The sequence below is a fragment of the Cupressus sempervirens genome, chromosome 3, assembly GCF_028749045.1.
Source record: "Cupressus sempervirens isolate cs-2001-9-10 chromosome 3, ASM2874904v1, whole genome shotgun sequence".
NCBI lineage: Eukaryota > Viridiplantae > Streptophyta > Pinopsida > Cupressales > Cupressaceae > Cupressus > Cupressus sempervirens.
This window is the reverse complement of record NC_143120.1, coordinates 386,156,929-386,182,205: the sequence shown is the minus strand read 5'-3', so window position 1 is coordinate 386,182,205 and position 25,277 is coordinate 386,156,929. Positions and strand designations below refer to the sequence as shown.

Here is a 25,277-nt window from a genome sequence, read left to right as displayed (position 1 = left end):
ATCCTCTAGCTAATCCCTTAGAGGCTCTCTTTGTCCAAGGATGCTTGTGATAAACTGTCGGACTCCCTCTGAATCTGATATCAATCTTTCATCTTTCTGGTGACAAGTCGTTACGTCCTCATCATGTACACAGGGGTAGGCCCATCAAAATCATGCAATCACACACATGTATTTTTACACTCCCTCTAAATATCAATCTTCCTACGTTGCCTTTGAAGAAGTGTCAGACTCCCTCTTAATGCAAAAGAATACTCATAGTCTCAACCATCAAAGATATTTGCTTCACGAACCTTACTTTATCCTACCTGATCATTAAATGAATAATGAATTCTAGATCATAGCTCTTTAGAGTTATTATCATAAGATTGAGTCTGTACAATATGCCTAATGTACCATTCTTCTTTTCCTGTAAGATCATCTTCAAATACAAGGAAAAAAATTAAGGGAAATAGCTCACATAGTACATATGGAAATACAAATAAGAGAGAAACTATAATGAATACATAAATGTAATACTTAAGATAATAACAATTATCTGCATATCAATATCCTTGATACAAGTTGCTCCAATGAAGGTCCGTATGTATCAAATCAGAAAATACTTCGATGTACGCATTTGTTAATCAATGGGAATGAACATTGGATATTATTTCCCCCCACAATGTAAAATTCCCACTCTATCTTTGAACAATTTTGCATCATTTATAACATCTTATTCTGATCCATTTCTTCTTTCAAAGGTCTTTTAAGCATGCAAAGGTGAAGATGATCACGACATTTTGTTAAACAATTTGCATACATCTACTATCACGACCTTGATAAAACTTATTCAGATAAGTAAGAGATATTTTCCACAAGTCAAATTGTGATAATGCTATCAGAATTCAACTGTGATTCTTTGGATGACAACCATCATCGACTAATTCACCTTCACACATGCTTTTCCATTGGAGTTGAGAATAGTGACCGATTTTTTTTCTCAACCTTGCTTTGTGATGGCATGAATATGGCCCTACAAATTGCAAATTTTATGTCAAGGACAGTATATAGCTCAATATATACATCCTTCAATAACCAATTTTCCCATTCATGGAAATAAGGATCCCTCTCTCAGTAGCTAGTGAAATCCTCTCTCAAACGCTTGCTTTAACTAGTTATTTCATTTGATTTCGCTGTTGATTTAATGATAGATATTAAATTCCTTAATATTGATTTATTTGATCTCGCAGTTAAGATTGTCCACTAAGAGGTTCATGCAGTGATGATTCTTAATTCTTTCGTGTTTCTATAGAAAAGTGGTTTCCTCTCCATAGTAGTCAAACTTCCCATCAAAGCATTGAGTCACAAAGCACCTCTCTTCTTAAGAGCATCAACTCTCTCATTACACGAGCACCCATCCATTCAATCAAAAAATATCAACGTTGTTAGTAATTGCAAATAATTTCAAAATAAGCAATGTATGAGTGTGTGGGGACAGATTCGGAAACCCTAAGGGGTTCTCAGATAGTATTCAAGGCACAATCGGAGTGAAGCAGGGTTGTCCTCTCTCTCCCACTCTCTTCGAGATCTACATTGATGAGCTTTAGACCTTCCTCAAGGACTTCTTGCTCCTTGGTTATGGCTGCCTTTTACACTAGGTCACGGTCTCCATTTTACTCTTTGCGGACAATGTTGTTCTTTTGACTTCTTTCCCTAAGGGACTCCAACGGCTCCTTGAAGAGTCGGCCTCCTTCTGTGCTTCACGGTAGATTGTTGTTAACCTAGGAAAGACTCGAGTGATGGTCTTCAATTGCCTGAAGACCTCACATCTCCATTTCTACTTTCAAGGGAAGCAAATAGAGATCACTTCCTCCTATAATTATTTGGGGGTTAAGTTTTTTAGGCCCTGTTTCAATCTGAGACCTACTATGCAGCCCTGGATGAACAAGGGGCTTGGCTCCCTAGCAATGCTTGAGAACAGTGCTTGAGACATCACTTTCAGGATACCACGACCAAGATGTCCCTATTGGACTCTTTGGTTAGACTGATTGCCCTCAATGGTTCTATTTTGTGGGGTCTTCTCCTTGAGTTAGACTGGACTTCTGTAGAGTGGATTTAGACCCTCAAGTGTATTATCAAGGATCACCGGTCCACCCCCCTCAGTATCATCTTAGCGGAGTTTGGTGCTCATCCCTTCAAGCTCGAGACCATCTTCAATCTAGTTTGGTTCCTCTATTGATTGCAAGGTTTCGTTGACTCCTCTGAGGATTACTATAGGTATTCCTATTTGGCTTATTGCTCTTCCAAGACAATCGCAAGCTCCAATCCTATTGGCAAGGGCATTGTTGGTTCACCCAGGTTTTTGCTCTTCTTAGCTCGATTGGGATCGCGTTGGACCGTCTTCCCCCCCCCCCTTTAGTTTTCTCTAGAAGCGCCTTCTCACCTCTTGCCCTCTCGGCAGGAGTTGAACGAGTATGTTAGGACTGACATTTATAGATAGTATATTATCACAACTTGGTGTAACACTTCAGGGGCCTCCCAAGGATGGCTTTTTATGCAAAGCACTTCATGGATATCTAGGATGGTATTATTATGCATCATTGGTACATCTCCCATCGTTAGACTAATGTCATTTGCATCTCTTTAGGATTCTTTTAAGGTGGGCTCTCATTGGCTACAAATCCAGACTCTCATTGGCTACAAATCCAGACTAACAATCAAATTGATAGGGAGGAGAGGTTTTGTCGTCTCTGCCAGCTTGGGAAGGCGGAGACTAAGGTCCACTTTATTTTTTGCCACCCCATCTTCTACAAGATCAGAGGGAGGTTCTATTGCTTGTTCAAAGAGTGCATATCCCTCTTGACTTTCTTTAGATACACGGATCAGCGGTGCCTTGCTCTTTATCTTTAGGAAGCCTTACAACTTCATGGTCACATCCTACAGCCTTAGCCATCTCCAACGCAGCCTACCAACCAGCTCAATACCTGTTTCTTCGCACTCAGACCCCACGCCTGAGTAACGAAGCGGCCTATTTGCCACTTTTTGACTCACACCAGCTCTGTGAGACCTTGCAAAGACTATATGCAACAACATCACCCGACTCCCAATAGGTCTTTGAGGCGCCCCAGGACCCACCCTCACATAGGGCGATACCCCTCAATTCTTGACTACTTGTCTATGAGGAGTAGTTAGGTGGTTTGTCCTCCTCTAGCTTGCTCTTCTGCTTTCTTGTCTTGTTCTTTTTGCAAACACTGTTTGGTGCTCCTGTTGCTAACGATTTCCTCTTATATGGGCTTCAATCCCTTAGACCCTCATGGTCTCTTGTTGGACATTAATAAATTTATCTTATCTTATTTATCACTGTGTGAAGTACATCGATTTTACTGTCTTCTACAATTATTATTGTAGATTGCATACCACAGTCTTCTTTGTTGTGTATGCAGATTACTGCGCAGAGAATAACAATATTATATTGTCATTAGAGTATATAGATGAGACTTCAGGGCTCAGAGTTACCTACAATGAGGCTACCTGTGTTGCCTAAGATGAGACTTCCAGTGATTTGGGGCAACAAGATCACACACCTCATCTTCCAAAGACAATTCCACAAGATGAGCATTTGACAAATTTTGCAGATATATTTTCTGAGTATCTTCTTGCAAATTTGGACACCGCCAATGACACTCATACCCTCTTTGATGACTAGTCAAGCACAATTGTTGCCTTCATTTTTGCTTTTGGAATTTGTTCTACATTTGTTTCCATTAGGTTGTTGATTATCACATTCTTTAATTAGGCCTAAGACTCTTGATTTATTTGCAGCACCTCTCAACATCCACATAGCAAAACCTAAGCAACTTCCAAAGACATCACATATTCAAATATTCTAAGTTTTCATCCCTCAATTTTCTTCCAAGAATGGGAAGATATCTTGTGTACACATTTGGCTTTGGTTCTTCCCAAGGGTGAAATAATGTTTAGTGATCACAACCTTCACTATTGAGCATCGACCATCAACAAGGAACCTTTATCTTAAGGCAAAGTTGCATGGTCCCTCTTCTTATCTCTATCGTAGACTGGAGCTTTTTCCTTGCACAAAGTTATCTATCTCACCACACTTTGACCTTCTAGAATGCTAAATACTAGAGCTATCAGGGTTTAATTCTAGGAACATCTTGGATGGAGACCGTTGCTCGAGTTTGGATGTATTTTGTGTTAAATTATTAGGATCGCTTTTTGCAAATGTGCTATCATGGCGATTGTAATTGATGATCTCCAAATGCAGATTTGGATCTCCTAAAAATATGAGAGACATGTCTCTACGGTGTAAACATCATTTAAATAATATTATATTAACATGAATAATAATAATATGTATAACAATATATATATATATTGTTAACATGGATAAATATATATAAGAAATAATGATTAGCAATAACAATAATATATAACAGATTGAATCAATCCCACTGAAGCTACAACTTTAAAACTCCCTCTTAGTTAGGGAAAATTGATATAGAACACATTATGCTCTCATGTATATGAAAAGATATCATCTCACCTATAACAAATTCCATAACTTTAATAAAAGCTTAAACAACACCTTAAGTGCGGTCTATAACAATAACTATGTCATGGTGTCCAACAAGATTAGACCCAAAGAACCATAACAAGTTGGTTATCATGGTGTCCAGCAAAAACCAACCCAAAGAACCATAATAACAGGTCTACCATTTATAAGATCACCACCTTACAATGGATACCTTATGTCTGTTCATTATCATGACTTCGAGCACTCCGTGACAACAATTTAATAAAGTTTGTCATAATAACAGGTCCAGCTATTGATAAGATCACCACTTGTCAATAGCTCCGCTCTAAATATATACATCAACGAAAGATCGCCACCTTTCATGACATAATCACAACAGTATCATGCAATGACTCACATGATATCCACCATGAACCATGTCAGAGGGTGGACCCACCATAGCTGCTACTAGAGGGTGGAACAAGGGTTTTCACCTCAGACTCCTCTCATAGAGGAGAGCACATTACAAAGAATTTCACTTAGCACTTCTCCTCATAGAGAAGATATCATCCACAAAGGATTGCATCTCAAAATTTCTCCCTCTGAACAATGATCCTGGGAAGTCAAGTCTTGTAGTTACTCCCTTTGAGACTCTCTTCACCCAAGGATGCCTCTCGGACTCCATCTGAATCTGATATTAATTTTTCAACCTCCAGTGATAAGTCATTATTTCCTCATGATGTATTCAGGGGTAGGCCCATCAAAATCATGTAGTCACATACATGTATTTTTAGATTCCCTCTAAATATCAATCTTTTGAACTCCTCGTATAAGGTTGTCTTTGATGAAGTATTAGACTCCCTCTTGATATGAAAGGATTCTCAATCATAAAGGATATTCACTTCATAAGCCTCACTTTATCCTGCTAGATCATCAAATGACTAATGAGTTGTAAATCAAAGCCTTTTTTAAAGCTACTATCATAAGATTGAGTTTGCACAATATTTGATAGCATATGTAAAGTACCAACCTTCTTTTCCTATAAGAATATCCTCAAACATAAAGGAAAAGATCAAGGCAAATAACCCTTACAGTATGTATAAAATTACAAATAAGAGAGAAACTACAAAGAGTAGATAAATATAAAAGATAAAAATACTTATCTGCACATGAAGATTCACAAATTGTCTTTTTAGATTATTTGAGAATGGAACATCTCCCCTCTAAATAAGGTTCAAGTGGGAATGGAACATTGACTATTATTCCCCCCACAATGTAAAATTTTCACTTATTCTTATATTGTTGAACAATTTTGCATCATATTTAAGTTATTTTGTCAATGCCAGCAGATCACTCGAAAATACAGTCATAATTTACTGCTAAAAGGAATATGATTACTCTTTTAATCACTCTTGCCTTGAATGATGAGATATGGCGAATCAACTATTCATTATCGTCAAAGATTGCTTCAAATGTAGATATCCAGGCACATAAAAAAATTAGTCACCAAGACTACCTAGATTTTCATGTGGCTACAAGAATGACTTGGATCATCTCTTGATTAACTTAATTTGTATGATAAAATTTGTATCTCTAAATAATCTCCAAGACTATCCATAATAGAATACACGGACCTTCAAGTATAATAAGTGGATGTGATCTTGGTTTGTTGAGATTATACTATCATTCTTCCTAAGAGTCCTTGTTCTCTTAGGAAATAGTCATGTCCTTGCCATATCATAAAGCCTTTATTTTATATTTACATATTATTCTATGCTCCACAGTCAATACTTCATCCTTAGAGACGTCATATATTATACACAAGTTTTTAATCTTCCATCCAATGCTAGAGATCGATGCCTCAATCTAATGTCCTTGAATCCTATATGAATTGGGACTAATATTATCTTGTAAGAGACCATCTAAATATGTTTCTTTGATATGTACAGGTTTAACTACCAAGAGTTGTATCTGGTGTACTTCTCCAATCTCAACTTCATATGTAAACCCTTCCTCATAGTAATACAATTATCTTGATGAAAGTAAAATGAGGTAGGAATTACTCCCAAAGCCCAGTCTATGATAGATATAAGAAGTTAAACTCATCCTTTTGATCTATGGTATGGCTCATGTAGGTGCCTCGAGTTTGTTTTTGGTTTTTTGTTGTTGCTGTTGTTTAAGGCAAGTCTTCTCCACTTTGTTCATTCAAGTTTGTAATAGTTATGTGCTGAATGCATTGAGTCAACTTGCTGATGTATATCCCAAAGGTGAATGGAAGTGAAGGATTCGAATCAAATGCCTTAATTATGATTCTGACCTGTATCACTATAATTCATTATTCTATGCATCTATCTTTTATACCGATTGGGCATGTTACTTATTTCATCTTTATGACTCTGATATTAAATCTGCTGATTGAGTTGATAGGGCCCATTATTTTCTGTTCTTGTCTGTGGCTGAAGTACTGTTATATTATGACTAATATTGGGTTGAGAATATTTGTTTAGGGTTCTCCTTTGCCGACTGGTCTCCTCTCCCGTCTGCCGGTTTCATTTTTGCTGACTCTACCCTTTTCTAGGTATTGACTTGATTCTGAAAACCAACTCCTCCTGTGTCTTACTGCAGTAACATTATCAGAGGATCAATTTCACTTATATTCATAAGAAATTGTATAGAAAACATATTTTACTATTAAGTATCATATTCACATAAAAATACTTACCTCCACATCATACACTGTCCTCTTCATATGATATGTAAGGAGTTCGATCCCTTCCAAGTGACACACATACATCATGTTTTGGCAGGTGAATGTCGATTCCCTCCTTCGACAGCTGATGCGTAAGTGAGAAACCTCATTTCATATTAAGGCATATTTCTGTGGGCCGCCCATTCAATAATTTTATTTATTGTATGAGTCCATGTGAATTGTCATATCTCATTTTTCAGTCTATGTATTAACCACATACAAGTGGAACATTTAACATATGTTTCAATTTCTTTTATACTCCAAGATTGCCACTTTTAAAAATGTTTCTTCCCTTTAGTGTTGCAAATAATTATTCCTCCACGTTAGACTCCTTGTTCTCTGTGCATATTACGTGGCAGTGTTGTTTCTTTATGCAGCAGGTTAACTATGAAATTCACGCTCCTTTCTCTATTAATGGTTTACATTTTAATACATCTTTGTTTGATACTTTCCATGGGGTAGCATGATTATTCACGATCTCTGCCACATCATTGATGACTGGGTCCGACATTATTATTATTGTCTTGTTTCATAGAATATCAGGTCACTTGCATTTGTGAGATGTTGGGTAGACATTTTTGCAACCCATTGCCGCCTTGGATGTTTCGCAGGATCCATTGCATTATGAATTTGGCATTCCACTATCATGTATTCAATGTACTTATGGGTCTCGTCAGTAAAGTGTCAACCCTAATTGCTTTCCTTTATCCCTCTTTATGCGGAATCGACATTCAATGTCATTTACTCCACTTCTATCATTGATAATTGTATCCTCATAAATCTATAAACATACTGGTATTTACGCATGTAAGTCATTCACAATTTCATTTTCCGGCGTGTAGCATTCATTTGTCAAATGGTAGCCAAGTCGTGGGTTATAAAAATGGATTTTACATTTGTCAATTGTATTTATTTTGACTTATTCTCTACCAACACTACATCCCTAGATGAAATTCCATATAGAGATTTTGTTAAACAGTTTAAAGGCCATCATGTCCACTTACACACCTGCATACTTATTGCCTTTGTTTCCAAGTTCCATTTGACATTTTATTGTGTGAGAATACTCAACAAAAATCATGGATTTTGCTTACACCCAGACAATGGTGTTCGTTTAACTTGAGAATTTGAATTCTCTTCAACATATTACTTCTGCATACAAGATTGTTCCATTCGCATCTGTTAGTGTAATTTCCCAAGTGTAGTATGCTACTAAATATATTGTGTCTTATATGCTCTCTATATTTCACATTTGCAGCCTGGTGCTCTGATACCATGTTAAATTATTAGGATCACTTTCTGCAAATGTGCTATCATGGCCATTGGAATTGATGATCTCCAAATGCAGATTTGGATCTCATATATATATGAGGAGACATGTCAGACACGTCTCTATGGTGTAAACATCATTTAAATAATATTATATTAACATGAATAATAATATGTATAACAATATATATATATATTATATACTATAATATATATATATATATATAAAATTTACAATAATATATATATAATATACAATATAATATATATATATATATATATATATATATATATATATATATAAACATGGATAAGTATATATAGGAAATAATGATTAGCAATAACAATAATGTATATTAGATCGAATCAATCCAACTAAAGCTACAACTTTAACATTTTCAAATAGTTTAAGTTGTGCCATAGATTGAAGATGCTAATCTAGGGGACAAGCAAAGAAAGTCTGACTTGGTTTTTTAAGTTTGGATAGAAATTGGCAAAGACTATATGTGGGTAGTTAGAAGTTCCAAAATATTATTTTATTGGTTCACTCCTTACACTCCAAAATAAAACAAGGGACTATGGAATATATGTCTTCAATTGGAGCCTTGTATAGATGAGATATATGTGAAAAGTCACTTATCCAAAGGTAAGGAAACTAATCATGTTATCTTAGAATATCTGTGCAAATGGACAAATGATAATGTGCTAATGGGAACTGGAATAAGAGGTGGCAAATAGATTAAGACCATGTGGTCAACTGGTTATCGCTAAAGATCAAGAGAGCTATATGCAAACCCAAAAGAGAAGATCAATATGATAGAATAATGCTATTTGAGTCAAGGGTACAATATGATTAGAAAATAAAAAAGAAGCCTCTGCTCATATAGAGCAAGGCAAGGCAGCACATGAATAGAGGAAACTAACTCAAGATAGACACTGATCTCATTAAAGCAAGACATGCATGCTTGTTGGAAATAACTAGATGACATAGCTTGTTAGATGGAATACAACTCAAATTAGGCTAGTTTCAATGAAGTGCATATGGTATGGCCACATGACTAATTAACAAAATCAGGCTTACCCTAATGCAATATAGTAATAAACTAAATACAAGAAAATAAAAATGCACCAACACACCTTTGCAAGAAAAACTTAGGATCAAACAGATAGAGGGGGCCCTCTTATATGTGCTTGCTGGCATCAATTGTTTTATGATTGCCTTTACTCTTGTAACATGAAAGATGTTTTGGCTTCCTTTCTTATCTGTCACCGCACAGTTGTTATTTTATTACAAGTATGAGTCATCGGGCTGTATATGTGATTATCACTCTTTGTCAAAAGCTTTATTCATTATTGGTTATTATTATGTGATCCCTATTCGGACCAGGTATGTGATGATGATTGGGCATTGTGTTTCCTTCTTATCTGAGGTGGCTCGTGTGTGAATACGTCTGGCCTCTTGATTGCCAACAATTTATAATACTGAAACAATGTGTCCCTTAGTATGTATCGAAAAGACTTTTCTTTCTTATCCATTGGATATATATTGTCTTTGGTAGAGTATCAGTGGTTGGTGATATTCTACAGAAGATTGAGGGAGATCTTAGGAGATGAACCTTTGATGTTTTCTGTGTTTGAAGAAATAAGCTTATCTTCTGTAATAAGTGCACTATATGCTACAGCATCATTGGATATAAGATCTGTGAGCATTAGATTTGTATGGATGAGTCTGTCTCTTTGATGATTGTATCTGTGAGATACTAGGATATTTTTATATACTGTATCTACATAGTTAAAGTGATTGAACTGTGTATAAGTCCAATTGATTGATTGTTTAGTGTCAACAATCATAAGCATGATATTTTCGTATTTGTTTTGGCGTCTAATAAAAGGATCTATTTTTCGGAGTGGATGGTTTTTTCCCTCGAGGAGTTTTCCCAAGATAAATCTGTTGTCTTTTGTTATTGTATTTTTCCATACAAGTATTCTTGAGTTCTGGTTCAAAACATCAGCACGAGTGAACCAATAAAAGAATATTTGGGAGATTCAAACTACCCACAAAGACCCTTGGCCAATTCTATCCAAACTCAAAAAACAAGTCACACATTCTCTACTTGTCCCTCAGATTAGCATCGTCCATTTATGCACAACTTATGTTTCAAGCTCTTAGACTCAGCTGGTCAAAAGGTAATTTTCTTTGATGATATGACACCCCTTCCAAACACATACATTTTTTATGAGTCTTCCAAATGAAATTTTTCATATTTGTTTTAATCTTAGTTGTCGATTTGGGATGCAAATCCGATTCGGACACATGAATCAGATTTGTGGATTCGAGATTTTTTATTTTTTTATGTTTCCCATTATGATTCTTGAGGATTCGTGTGTGTGTGTGTGTGCGCGCGCATTATGTATATCTATTCCAAGTTTGGCATGTGGGCCCTTGGAGATTCATGTTGGATTCGTGAGGGTCCACATCAATTCGTGACGGATGCATGCAAGGTTCAAATTTGACCCTATGGATTTGTCTCGATTCACAGCCCATTGATCTGGATGGATCTACTGTCCAAAACAAGGACCCTACCTGGATCCAAACGAATCCAAGCACGAATCAAGATCCAGATCCGAATCCGGGCTCCCAAGCACGAATCCAGTAACTATGGTTTTAATGTCATATTTATCACAACTTCTAGTCAAGTCAAAAAAAGTGACATTTAAACAAGATATTTAAAGTGTTAATTAACAAAATTGTAGAAATCATGCTATTGGTTCCTTTTTTTATCCTTCTTGATATAAATTGGCTTCAAAAGAATGTCAAGGTTGCAAAATCTTTAAAGGATTTGCCATTGATCAAAATAACAAAAAAGAACATCGAAATTGTCTTTATAGCTAAAAATAGCTCCTACTATGTTTAGTTGTTATTGTTTTTAAAAATATGGTCATATTCTAAGAAGTCTATTTTAGCAGCTATTAATGATGACTATTTTTAGACAACCTTCTAAAAGGATTGCTCATAGTTTGCAATAATCTTTTCAAGGAGTCTAACTGAAGATTACATGAGTTCAGATTAGTACTAACAGATTATATTTTTCTAATAAAACTTCAATTTATTTTGTCAATTATTTCTTGAGCTAGAATTTAAATATATATGAATTTGAGAGAAAATCAACTCGGTTGTAGAATGGTAACTAACACAAGTTACAAAGAGAAATATAGCATAAATTCAATAGTACCAATAGAACATTCATTACTCGTACTAGAATACCAAATGGCAAGGAAATGTTATCTCTTTTATTGATTATCAAAACATGAGTCCATCATTCATAATTCAAAGTTCTTATATAATGGTCCGTTGGTTAGGAAAACCAATGGACGCATCCCCTCTCTTCCCAACTACCCACCCAACAAAGCTTAACTAATGCTAAGTACTTTATTACGTACTACATTTATACCCCCCAAAAAAGAAGTCATCTTCTAGACGACTACCCAACAAAACAAGAAACCCATATTTCAAGAAGAGGTTTTTTAAGGCATCCTACACTTGAGGCCCCTCGTAGTCACTAAAGATTTCATTTAGCTGCCTTTTGTTTGGCATAAACCCCTTGTAGAACACGCAGAGTATGTCTTTTTTGCCTCTATTGTTGTGATTCTATCTTCCAAGGCAACCTTTTCTATCTTCCAAGATTCTTTGAAAGCATTTTTTTTCGCCTTCCACTTGTCTATGAGAGCAACTTTTTCAATCTACCACTCCTTAGCCAACCGTGCTACCAAGTCTTTGCCTTGCTAGAGTTCTGAGTATGTCCTTCGGAATGCAACTTCCATGTTTGTCAGTGTCTATATGAGAAGCAGTTGCTCCTGAGCTAGAAGTATGGTGTAGCGTTTTGTCCACTCTGCAACTATTTCCCCCCAACTGTTTCTACCCTCTACTTCTACGTGGCAGTAGATGGTTCCTCTACTACCTCCAGCTATGGTTTCCTTTCATCTGTATTGCCACAGGCCACATTCTTCTTCTATTAATTGTATACTATCCATCTCCCTCCATTGTTTGTCCTGTCTGTGGAATACGGCAGCTATGGAAACAACCCGTACTTCCTGCTGCTTGCATATGGTCAAAGGTGTGCGTACGGTTGAATGTGTGCGTACGCTTCCCCTCCTTGCTTGCATATGGTGAATGTGTGTGACTTGTGTACATTTACATGTGCACGTACACGTAAGACACATTGGCGGCTAACCTTCTTTCCTCCTATCGTACAAGCTTTACCTTCCCCCCATGTACGAGCTTGATCTCCTACCTGCATACATTGAACTTCGGCCTCCTTTGCTTGTATTCCATTGTACCTTTGCCTATAAGTTTTAGCTCCACACTCAGCATCCTCTCCTCATACTTCATTGTCCCTCACACACGAGCTTTGGCTCCAACCTCCCCGTTGGCTCTTTGTGCCTGTACCGTGCCAAAATTCCCTCCTCCGTCACTCACTCTAGTTGCTCCCGTATGCCTCCTCTTCCTCCAATGTATGACCCCCTCCTCCCAACTATGGCCTCTTCCTCCCGACATACGACCTCCTCACTGACTAGACGCACAGCCTCGTTCCCAATCCGATGTACGGCCTCTTCCCAAATTGGAGAGACAACCTTCTCCTGATCTGGATGTACGGCCACCTACACGTGCTCTATCTCCTTCCGTACTACTATGTTCGTTTTGTACTGCGTAACTTTCCTTGGTATGGCTGCTTAAGCATAGTCCTTTCTTCTATTCCGCTATCCTCCTCTATTTATTTTAGTCCCTAAAGAGTTTGCTTGCACATGGTATGACCATTCCGTGCCACCGTTATTTCTTTTTGGGTGACTATCCTTTATTTTGCTTTTTATAACCTTCCTCTTAACTTCCTCCTTGTCATCTTTTATATTTATGAAGTAGGTAGAAGAAGGTTCCTTTGTTTCCTTATATGGTTTTAATTTAGACCCATTAACGAGATCTTTTATCGGAGTATTCTCCAAAGTTAATAATTTTATGGCCCCATATTCTTTTACTTTATAGCCTTCTAGGTACCTTTTTGGCTCCGCATCTTCAATCTGTAATATGTTACATTTCGGCTAGAATACTTCATAGTCCCTTTACTTGTTTGCACTTCCTCTTCCTTCTCTTCCTTGGAGGGTACTCCTTTGATACTTCCCCCTTGTGTTATTGTTACTCACAACTGAGGTAGATTTTCTAGTAGATCCGCAGTTTTAACGGGAGTGGTGGTCTCCAGTATTTGTTTAATGATGTTTGTTACCCACTGGGTGTTTGGGGGTTTAACCACGCTTCTACTTCCTTTATCATATTATCTCTAATGTCCCTTCTAACTTCCTAAAATCTTTCTTTTTCTATAGCTGCATTCGGATATTCTAGTTTCTTGGCCTGCATTCTTGTGATGGCTAATACTTCATTCTCAGGTTCTGCAATCTTGAGCATGTTCACCCCTTTTTGTCTAGGGCAATTGGCATCCTAATGGTTACTTGGCACGCACCATTTACACAACATTCGTCCATTCTATCCTCCTCCATTTTGACAGTCGCATGCAAAATGTCCCCATTCGTTGCACCATCTACATTGGATCATAGGTCTTCCTTTAGAGTCATACTGGATCCCTCTCCTCGGTGTGTTGTTGTTGTTATTATTGTTCCCCTGCCTGTTATTTCCATATCCTCCAAATGAGGCTTTTGTATTTACATTTCCTGGAGGGGTGGAGGGTGGTGTGGATTGTTCTCCTTGGGTGAAGAATACTTGTGTGTTTCGTACTTTTAGATTGTAAGGGTAGTCTTTGATTGTGTGTCCCAACACCTGATAGATCTCACAAAATGCTTTTCACGAGCATGTTCCTTTTGTATGGCCCTCCTTTTCATAGTCTATGCACCATAGTTCCCTCCCTTCACTTTTCTCTTCCTTACTTCCTATTACCTCCTTCATTAATCGCATCATATCCTTCATCAGAACTTGGATGGTCTTGGATTCATCCCCGTTTTCTTCTAAGCTTTCACTCCTACTTCCATGCCTTTTGGCCTTGGAGGTTTTATTCTCACTTTCTATATCCATTGCCCGTGTACATGCATCCACAAAGGTTGATGGTGGAACTATTTTCATCTTTTTCCTTTGGGACAACGTCAACCCTTCAATAAACCACCTTTTCTTCAGTCCATTTGCGAGCTTGTTGTCAAGCTTTCCTATCAATTCTTTCAGCCTCCTACTATACGCTTTGACCGATTCATTCTTCCCTTGTCTTGTATTATAAATCGTTGTCACTATTTCATCATCGTCCCGAAGGAGTTTGAACTCTTCTTCAAAGGTTGCACGAAGATTATTCCATGTATTCCTCTTGCCTGCCTCCAAGTCTGTATACCAGTCAATGGCTATACCTCTTAATGTGGTTGGAAATGCTTTTAGCCATTCATTTGCATCATTCTCTCCATTTGCTTGCCATATGGTTATGCATGTTTTACAACGACGTGTGGGGTCCTCTGAGTCGTCCCTGTGAATCTAGGGAGTTTTTGTTTGTCCGTTGCCATTCTTCTACTATTTTTCCCTCCTGTCAGGATGCTCCCTCCCGTCGGGATGCTCCTTCCTGACAAGACACTCCCTCCTGACAGGAAGCTCCCTCATGTCTGGACGCTCCCTCCTGACGAGAAGCTCCCTTCCATTGAGAAGCTCCCTCCTGTCGAGAGGCTCCCTCCCAATCTTGACGAGAAGATCCCTCCTACCGAGACGCTCCCTCCTAACAAGATGCTCCCTTCTGTTGGGACGCTACCTCCTGCCAAAATGCTTCCTCGTGCCGGGAAGCACCCTCCTGATCTTAATGAGACACTCCCTCCTAACTAGGTGCTCCCTCTTGCCGGGCTAGATTCCTAAGTGCTTGTTCCAAAAATATCTCCTTCTCCTAGGCTGGAGTTTTGTTCCTACCGATACTCTCTACGTGCAAGGGTTTTAGGATTTCTGCACCTTGCCTTCCTAATGTCTCAAAAATAGCCAAATTGGCTATTTCTTCTATTATGTGTTCAATCAACCCTTCTTGGTTTCGAAAGTGGTCCCCTAATCCCCTTAGGTAACGACATCTTTCCTCCTATTGTTGAAGGCCTAACGTCCTCAGGGAGACTTCCTCGTTAGTTTCTTCCTCTAGCACCCACCTCGGATATTTGTTTGGAATCAAGGGCATGAATTGGTTTAGTGCCTATTTATCTTCCATGAATTATCACGCTCCTCCAGTTCCTGTTCCTATGTTCTTTTGGAGAATTGTTGGAGCATTTGTTGCCTTCTTTGTTTTCTTTCTATTTCCGTTCTTGCTTCCTCCATGTGTACCAATTTTCTTGCCAACAGTCAAGGAATTTGTCCAAGTAGATCATACAGAGAGAAATATAGCATAGATTCAATAGTACCAATAGAACATTCATTACTCGTACCAGAATACCAAATGGTGAGGAAATGTTATCTCTTTTATTGATTATCAAAACATGAGTCCTTCATAATTCAAAGTTCTTATATAATTATCCGTTGGTTGGGAAAAACAACGGATGCATCCCCTCACTTCCTAACTACCCGACCCAACAAAGCTTAACTAAAGCTAAGTACTTTACTATGTACTACACTGGTTAAATCAAACACAATAAACACAAGTCCAAATTCATGAATGACTTCATATTGTTTAATATTTTTTTGTGATTTCTTAGTCATAGCTAAAAGGATCTTCCAAATTACATGATCATACACCTAATGTAGACATAGTACACTTCATGGATGATTCAGTTGAAGTACAAGGTTGATGAGGAAATATGGACTAGCTTAATAATCATTTGAGCAAGGACGAACGATAACCACTTCAAGTCAAAATCCTTACATGGTTCTTATGTGTATATCTTACATATTACATAAAAATGCTTTAGCGTGTTATGTTTCCTGAAGTTGTGAAATTAATTGTAATTTCTGTTTTACAAATTTTCCATGGCTTCATTAAAGTGTTTTTCTGTACCTTATGTCATAAAGCAACTGTTTTTACTGTGCATTTTGCTTAGCATGAATACTATAGAAACTTCTAAAGATTAGCTTCTATAAAACTACGTTCCACAAATTTAAGAGTTCTAATAATCAAAGATTCAAAAACATTTAAGAAACAAAATTATTAATAACATCTGGCAATGTACATTTTCAGTAATGAAATGCTTACTTTGGAAATTCTTCGTCAACATCATCCTCACCAAGAACTCCCACACGCAAAACTTTGTCCACCACATCTGCAGATTGGTGTCTAAGAGAAAATGCCATTCCTTCTGGGAAAAATCCTATCTGCATGAGGCATATTATTAAGTAGTCAGAAAAAAAAAATCTTAGCAAATACAATGTACTCACAAATTCAATAATTTTCCAAAAGTAGCCTAATTCCTTGAAGACACACTTAAATGTACAGACAGAAAGTAAAATTACCAATAGCTTCAGATATTGTAATAATATGACATGAAGATCTCAGTCACCATTGTAATGAAAAGAGCATCCTACCTTGGCGCACTTAGTACTATATATTTGCATTGGAGCTTATTTGCACCTGAATGGTCACATTTTATGAAAGACAATATAATTCCATAGCAAAGATTATGACCAGATTTCATGAAAGAGCACATAATTCTATGGAATTGATTACTTAAATGCAGTGCTCTGCCACAATGACTTGGGGCATAGAAATGGCTACCTTTGTTTTCAGAAAAGCATAATAATGTGGGTTTAAATTATTATCATACAAATAAGATGCAAGCGTGTAAAATCATGCCTGCAAGGGTTTATGTATGTATTTGTTTAGTCAAATTTAATAGTAAATATGAAATTTTAATCTGCTGTGTGATTCCTGAGTTGAATAAAGGAATAACAAAATATTGAGAACGAAGTTCTAAGTTCAAAAAATATGCAATGCAATGATAAACATAGAAAGAAATGTAATGTCCCCTTCTCACATATATAGCCAAGTTTGCGGCCATTAGCTTATTTACTATATTTCCCCATAAGCTAAGTGATGACCAAAAGGTGAAAAATAAATTAAATAATTTAGTTGTCAAAAGTAATATTTCAAATATTATTAAATTGACAGCTTATTTTATTATTAAAAAGAGAAAAGTAACTTTAAGTTGTGCATAAAGGAGGAATTAGGCTCACGTGAAAAGGTCGTGGTTTTGTTATCTTAAAAATGAATTTAAATATTACAGTAAATATGGAGCCAAAAAGGAAAATTATTAATTTATTCACTAGGGAAGATTATAAAAGCAGCTGTGAAGAGAAAAGAGTTACCATCTACTTTTGGCACTGTGATGATTTCTGAGTTTTTTATTTCTTGAGGATGAAGATCTTCTAGAAATTCCAAATGAGGAAAATAATCTCCTGGCTGGATTTGATGATTTTATCCCGAAGTCACCAGGTTGCCTACAAGTAAAGTTTTTCCATAATGGATGCCTTTTATGTATTTTGACATGTTAAAATATTTTGGTTTGTTGTTTGCATTTTTAGTAGGGTTTGCAGGTTGTTTTTTATGATCTTTTTGTTGAATTTCCAAGGATCCCTGCAAATGTACTAAGCACTACCATAATATTTGGTATGTGTTTTCCAAATGGCAGCGACCTCTTATTTAAATTGAGAACAAGCCATGAATAAGACATGTCTATTCATTAGTTAGATAATTAATATGATAAAAATTTAATCATTGCTCTATATATATATATATAGGTTTATCTAATAGAAGCTACCAAACAACACTCCCTCTTAGCTAGGGAGGATAAACACACGTATTACCTCAAATTAATATCAAGTTAGCAATTAAGGATATCTTTGATCAGAAGACATCTATCATTTTGATATCATGAGTATTGGCCTTCAAAATATATGATATTCACCGAATATCTGAGTAATGGTCTCCACAGTATCGACACTTGATATTCACCATGTACTCAATAAGGTAATGTTCTGCAGAATATCAGCATATGATATTCAGCATTTTAATAGCACATTTGAGTATTGGTCTACAGAGTATCAATATGTATTATTTACCAAATACTCTTTTAGTAATGGTCTCCAGAATGTTGAGATGCAAAATATTCACCAAATACTATTAGTAATGGTCTTCCAAAATATCAAGTTGCATAACATTCACCATGAACTCAAAAATGTTTATAAGGTATGTGCACACACATTCTGATAATGCTTACCTTATAAAACTTCACCATGTAGAGCATAATCTATCATGATCTGCATAGACATCATATGATATCCATCATGGTAGAAAATTAAGTTATTGCAAGATCGTCACCTTTCAATAACTTTTGCAAATACAAATGACATCATTTGGAAGTCATCACTTCCTCATGATGCCCATTAAAATCACATAGTCACAAGGTATATTCATGAAGCATGGTCCTCTTGACTGCTACAATTGATCACTGGAGAATCCATCTCAACATGGTTTACTCCCTCTGAATCAATATGACCAAGATCGCCAAAGGTTGACTGAATCAAACTCTCTATCTACTTCTTTAGATGAATGTGTCAGAATCCCTCTGAATATCAATCTTTTGAGCTCCTTTACCTCTGAAGAAGTGAAAAACTCCCTCTGATTCTAAAATCAATCTCCCTTTTCCTACAATAACATCCTCAAAGGAATAGGTCAAGGCAAATAGCTCTAATAGTAAGTATTGAAATTTAAGTAATGAGTAAATAAATGTAATACTCAATAATGACAAATACTTATCTCATATGCATCAAATCACAAACTACCTCCATATGCGTCAATATTTAATCTTGCTTATACCATTTGATTCATAATATCAAGTTATTAAATAGCATTCTTTGAAAAATATTCTTCTCATGAATTACCATATATATATATATATATATATATACATGTGGACCATATATTTTATAATAAACTTAAATAGTCTATCATAAAACTTAAATAATATATTTCACCATAATGTAAAAGAAAACTTAAACAATATAAAATATATATTTACCTTAAAGGAATCAGTACCTAAAGTCTTACCATTCCTCCTAATATGTAAGTTCCTTATATTGTTGTTTTCTTGGTGGCGCGTCCTTCCAAGTGCTATTCTTTTCATTTTCCCTTAGGGGTTGTGTGGGCCCGAGTTTATCTCCTTTGGTCTTCTTATACCGATCACATAATTGATTCTCAAATCCTTTATGTCTTAGTTGAAGCTCAAAATTTTATGATTTCATCTTTCAATAATGGCATTCCATGATGCCATGTTTCTAAGAATCATGTCACCATTATTAAACTCATCAAGCTCTAACAACTTGTCTCTTCCTTTCGTTGATACCACAAATGACGATGATTATGAAAAACCGTTTCATATTAAAAAAAATTGTACATCTAGACCTCCAAATTATATTGCTATTAATGTTGAGTTTACCAATTAATGAACATCCATCGTTCACAAAACTTGTCAATAATTGTGTCGATGCTTGGAGTTTATCATGATCACGTGAAAAAATTCTTTGCTCTCAAAATCCTTTGCAAAACTCCAAATCTCATTGTTGCTTGTTGTAGATGCACTACCACAGACCAGCATCAACATGACCGATGGTTGACTGTGAGAAACATGGAGATAATATTCAAATGTATCCACATAATATGGAGAATTAGTTTTTGTTTGAGCTAGAATGGAACCCCTCTATAGCTAGGCATCTAGAGCCAAACTATGGTCTTCTAGGCAAATCACATGATAGAATAATTGTGATCCTTCTCTGCACCTCTTTGACCATTAGTTTTCTTGGGTTCAATCAATTGTGTTGTGGTTTGGGCAGGATGAGAGCATCATGAGAATGGAAGACACATATCTTCTTTATTATTTACCTGGTCTTATCTCTCTATTATTCCTTCATCCACTCAGTAAATTCATTTGAATGCAAAGCTCCACTCTTTCGCTCATAATTTCCGCAGGTGTGCCTCTTCTCATTCATCTTCTCAACTTCCTCTTTAACGCGGTGGGCATTTTGAATAAGCCATGGCTTGCATTTTTTCAAAATCCAAATAAAATTTGTGATACTCAATAGGTAAGCTACACACACTGTAATACAGATCATGCATGGGTTGTGACTTCTCTTCCATTATATTTAGTTTACTCATTCAATGGTAACAAGGCTTTATAACAAACCCGAATTCGAGTTCACTTTACCCTAGGAGGCAGTGACTTTTCTCTGTCCTGCTATGGATCTTTTGAACTGATATTTTATGGTGATTCGTATCGGCTTTATAGAAAATAGGAATTTCAGATTTTAATCACTGTTCTCCAGATGTATGTGCAAATTTGATATGTTGCTGCTGTAAAGTCCCTACCAATTAAAAATATCGCAGAAATTTTGATATTGATATTGTATATCATCCAGGCAGCAAATATATCTTAGTACACTGGATCATATGGCCTTAATATGTTTGACTGTCAACCTCTTGTATGTGATTCTTCTTTTGAAGATATTGATCTTTATCTATATAATGAGACAATATTAAGAATACTGTTCTTAAATACTTAATTATATATCCTTGCTTGTATTAGATTTCCATCTGCAACCTTTATATTATACGCTAACAACATATTATACACCACAACATATATTTCACATATAATCCCCGCCATTATAATAGTCTTTCATGGTGGTTATCGTTTCTTTTCTTAATATCTTTTGTAGTTTCCAATACTTCCATGCTTGATTAAATCATTGTCTAACCATATTTCTGACTCATCCAAATGTGATTGCTGCTTTGATTTCTCAATAAACCAAATAAAACTTTCCTTTTGCTTACAATTGAACCAATTTCTGGTTACTCCTTTTACAAGTAGGTTGGAAAAATATTAATTTTCCCGCTTCTTGGAACAAGCTTATACTCTTGATAAATTCTGCACCAATATTACATCTGACCTTTAATTAATATACACATCAAGGTGTACCTTCATTGATGACTTTGATGCAGTTGCTATTTCACACATGGATGATGTTGACTACCATAAAAAGACTGAGATCACTGACTTACATCTTCGTCTCTGCCTTTATTTGATCGAAGTCTTGGTATCTTGGAATTAATTCAATGGTTATTATTCATCATTTCTTACAGGAAGGTAGAAGAACCTGCTCTGATACCATGTTGAATTTCTGAGGATCACTGCAAATGTACTAAGCACTGCCATAAGATTTGGTATGTGTTTTCCAAATGGCAGCAGCCTCTTATTTAAATTAAGAACAAACCATGAAAAGACATGTTCCATTCATGGGACATGTCTATTCATTAGTTAGATAATTAATATGATAAAAAATTAATCATTGTTACAGATATATTCACATAACAATAAACTTATATATATAAATTATATCTCATATATAATTTATATATAGGTTTATCCGACAGAAGCTACCAAACATCAACACTTTCAGGGTGTTGTACAGGTCATACCATTTCCTCAATGTAGATAATACACTTCTCTTTCTTGGCAAGGCATTTACCAAAGATCTTGAGGGAGTTTTGAACTGAATTTGTACGTTATTAATGACTATAAGATAGTGTCCAATTGTAGATAGGCATGATGGATAATGTTTATTTACCATGCAGTTTCGCAAACCTTTCCAGTAAAATGAGAAATGCTTTTAGTCTAGGTTTGTCAGAACCTCAGATTAGCATCCTTAAGAACAGGCACTAGAGTGATGCTCCACAAGCATCTTTGCTAAACATCAAGAAATATAAAATTTTATAGACATCCCCTTTAAGTAAACATGTCAATGTCCAGTAGGTGCAATCTCTTTCAGACATAACTCAATGCTTCGAGCAATCTACTTTTTTCAAAACAATCAAAAGATCTAGGCGCATGGTGTATGGCCCTGGATTTCTTCCCCGATAAAACTTTAACTCCATGTTAGGATATTAAAAGCATCCGGTAGCAGCAACATAGCAACTCAAGATGAATTTGTCTTGGGAAAGAGGAATGTATCATTAAAACTTTTTCGATAGCAGAATCAGAATGCTCAAAAATCAGTCAATTTAGATTAAGGTTTGGATTAATAGGGTTACTTCTGTTAAACGAAAGCACTTCCATTAAACTTCACTCTCAACTACCATACACCATTACCAATGCACTCAATCATCAGGTTTGGGTAGGAATTTGAACATAAGATAAATTATGAAGCTAAGCTATCAAAACATCATAAACTGTAGAAATCCAACCTCTCTAGATCTTTATTATTTAAAATTCATAGACTAGAGAGGTGGAATGGCATAGGCCACTCAAAGCAATAATTGGTAGAAATTGCAGATCAAAACTACATCTGTAAAATCTGAATTTTGAATTTTCTGAAAACATCATTTAGTTCTAAAAACAGGTAGCCATTTTCTTCTCCGGTTGCCCAAATTTTAACACTATTGAGTTGAACGTCTTTTGAGAATTCTGCAAGTTCGAAAAATTTGCAAAGAAATTTTCAAGAATGTTCTAACCTTGTCCTATCCAAAAAAAAATTACATTAGATTCCTTTCTTAAGCTCGCTATTAGTTGGAAAGGGAGAAAACCTGAAAAATGTGATATATGCAAACTTTTCATTCATTTTTCAGGTAACTTTTACGGTTAGTTATTTATCTTCATCTGTGCCTCCTTCCACGCTCTTGCCTTTCATCCGCTTATAACTTTAAGGGAATACGATTGCACAAACATCTGAAGACCGCTTGAGTACTAAGAAGTTGTTTCGGGGTGCGTTCCATAAAGAACAATCATCTAGTCAATGAAATGCCTCCAATATCAAACATATTTAAACCTAAATTTACTAGCTATTTTCCCTAAAGAAATCTTGAGTCAAAGTATTTTAAAATTTGCTATAGGGTTATTTAAATAGAATCTTTCGATACAGTGAGAAATCAATACCCCAAATCAGACCTATCTGCCAATGGTGATACGGATGTGAAATGTTAAATATGGAAGTAGTATGATTGCAAAGTAATTCAACAAATTTACTTTAAAAAATGCTTGATGGTAGAGAGCAAAATAATAGAACGCAGAGGCTGGAGCTCACCTGCTCATGGTTGTCAATTGTGAACATATTAGTCTCCCTAAGCTTGTATTCTTCCCATTCTGATTCTGTGTGACCTCCTGATATTGATGTCTTGGGTGGGGCTTGCTTTATCTTCAACCTATATCATAACACAGCACAAATGCACAGGGTACATTTTCACGGCAAATAATGGCAGCTACATTTCACATTTTTATTGATATTAATACGATATTACCCACTGTTGGTTACGGTTGCTCCCCAACGAATATAGATGAAAAATATGAGCATTGCTCAATGAGGGAATTCGTTTCCAAGACACGGATTGTGTAAGTAAAATTACGATGGGAAGCAAATCTCACGTTTGCATGAGGCTGACAAGTTCATCTTCCCCATACGAGGTAACAGCTAAGTTGGTATTAACACGTTGCAGTGCATTCCCCAAGACATCGTATTGCTGCCACTCGTACATTTCAAACATGAACAAAATAAGCGACATCACAAATGCAGATAATTGAAAGAATGAAAGAGTGAGTTAGGATTATGATTACACACACAGAAGGAGCCTTTCCATGAACCCTTGCTTAAACTAATGAACTGATGAAAGACCTCTGTGCTCATTGCTCGATCTTCTTCTTCAGTACAGCTTTGGGGATCAACGGTTGCCCTCATTAAATGCGTTCGCCTTCTCCCTCTTCCATGTAAACAAACCCTGTTTGGCCTTGGCCATTGCAAGTTCACTTTGAGCCCAGGCAGGCCAACCAATTCCACTGTCACACCCAATGCCGCCATGGAATCGAGTTTCAAACTCTCTTGTACTTCGCTAATGATCACAATCTTCGTCCATTCATTTTCATCCTCATGCTCAGTTAAATTCAGATAGAATTGAGAATTTTGTTTTCTTTCTGCCGCATCTATCATGGGGCATTTTACAAATTATCGGAAGGTCAGAGTTGTTCGTTTCGAATTTTCAAATAAATCATTTAAAGATGATTTCTTATGTTTAAATAAATGAATTATTAGAAATGAATTCCTTATTTTTTTTAAAATCAATTAAAATGGTTTCTTCTCGTATCAATCGATCAGTATAAATGATAAATAGGTTGTTTATTTATTGTAAGTGAATTCCTTATTTCTAAATAAATCATTTAAAATGGTTTCTTCTGGTATCAATCGATCAGTATAAATGATAAATAGGTTGGAATTGATAAACAAATAGACACTAGCAGTGACATGCTTTTGTGGATAGAAAATATAAAATATCTATTAATAATAATGAAAGAAAAAAAATATAAAAATTAAAGATAATTAAGTGATAATTGATAATCTACATAATATCAAAAATAAATATTAATAATTGATAGTAAAATAATTGTAATAACATAAGAGAACACTTAAAATTTATGATATATTTAAAAAGTTATGAAAAAAACAAATTACATGTTAAATAAAAATTAAGAAAAAAACGTGTTTATCAATAAATAAATAAAAATTTAAATCCTTCACTTATGTGTTTATCAATAGGAAAGTATTAAAAAGTTTGATTATTATTAATTTTTTTTTATTAAATTTCAATTAATTTTAATTAAAATAAAATAATCGTTTAAATTTATTTTAAATAGAATAAGAAATAATTTTGTAAAAATATTTAACTAATTGCCATCTCAAAAAAGTAGGAAAAGAATATATTATCAAAATTT

The 25,277-nt window shown here is 35.7% G+C and overlaps 1 protein-coding gene across 1 annotated transcript in view; it reads right to left on the bottom strand.

Moving 5' to 3' along the window:
• LOC149566630 (glutamate NMDA receptor subunit epsilon-1, putative (DUF3598)) overlaps positions 1 to 24,562 on the bottom strand; it is a 90,731-nt gene extending 66,169 nt beyond the window's left edge. Inside the window, exons 1-4 of the mRNA XM_089819938.1 lie at positions 24,133 to 24,562; positions 23,940 to 24,034; positions 23,602 to 23,719; positions 16,727 to 16,845 (exon numbers count right to left, since the gene is read on the bottom strand). Of these exons, the coding sequence (XP_089676064.1) occupies positions 16,727 to 16,845; positions 23,602 to 23,719; positions 23,940 to 24,034; positions 24,133 to 24,498 (698 nt within the window). The 5' untranslated portion in view covers positions 24,499 to 24,562. The remainder of the gene's footprint in view (positions 1 to 16,726; positions 16,846 to 23,601; positions 23,720 to 23,939; positions 24,035 to 24,132) is intronic.
• Positions 24,563 to 25,277: the final 715 nt, after the last annotated feature.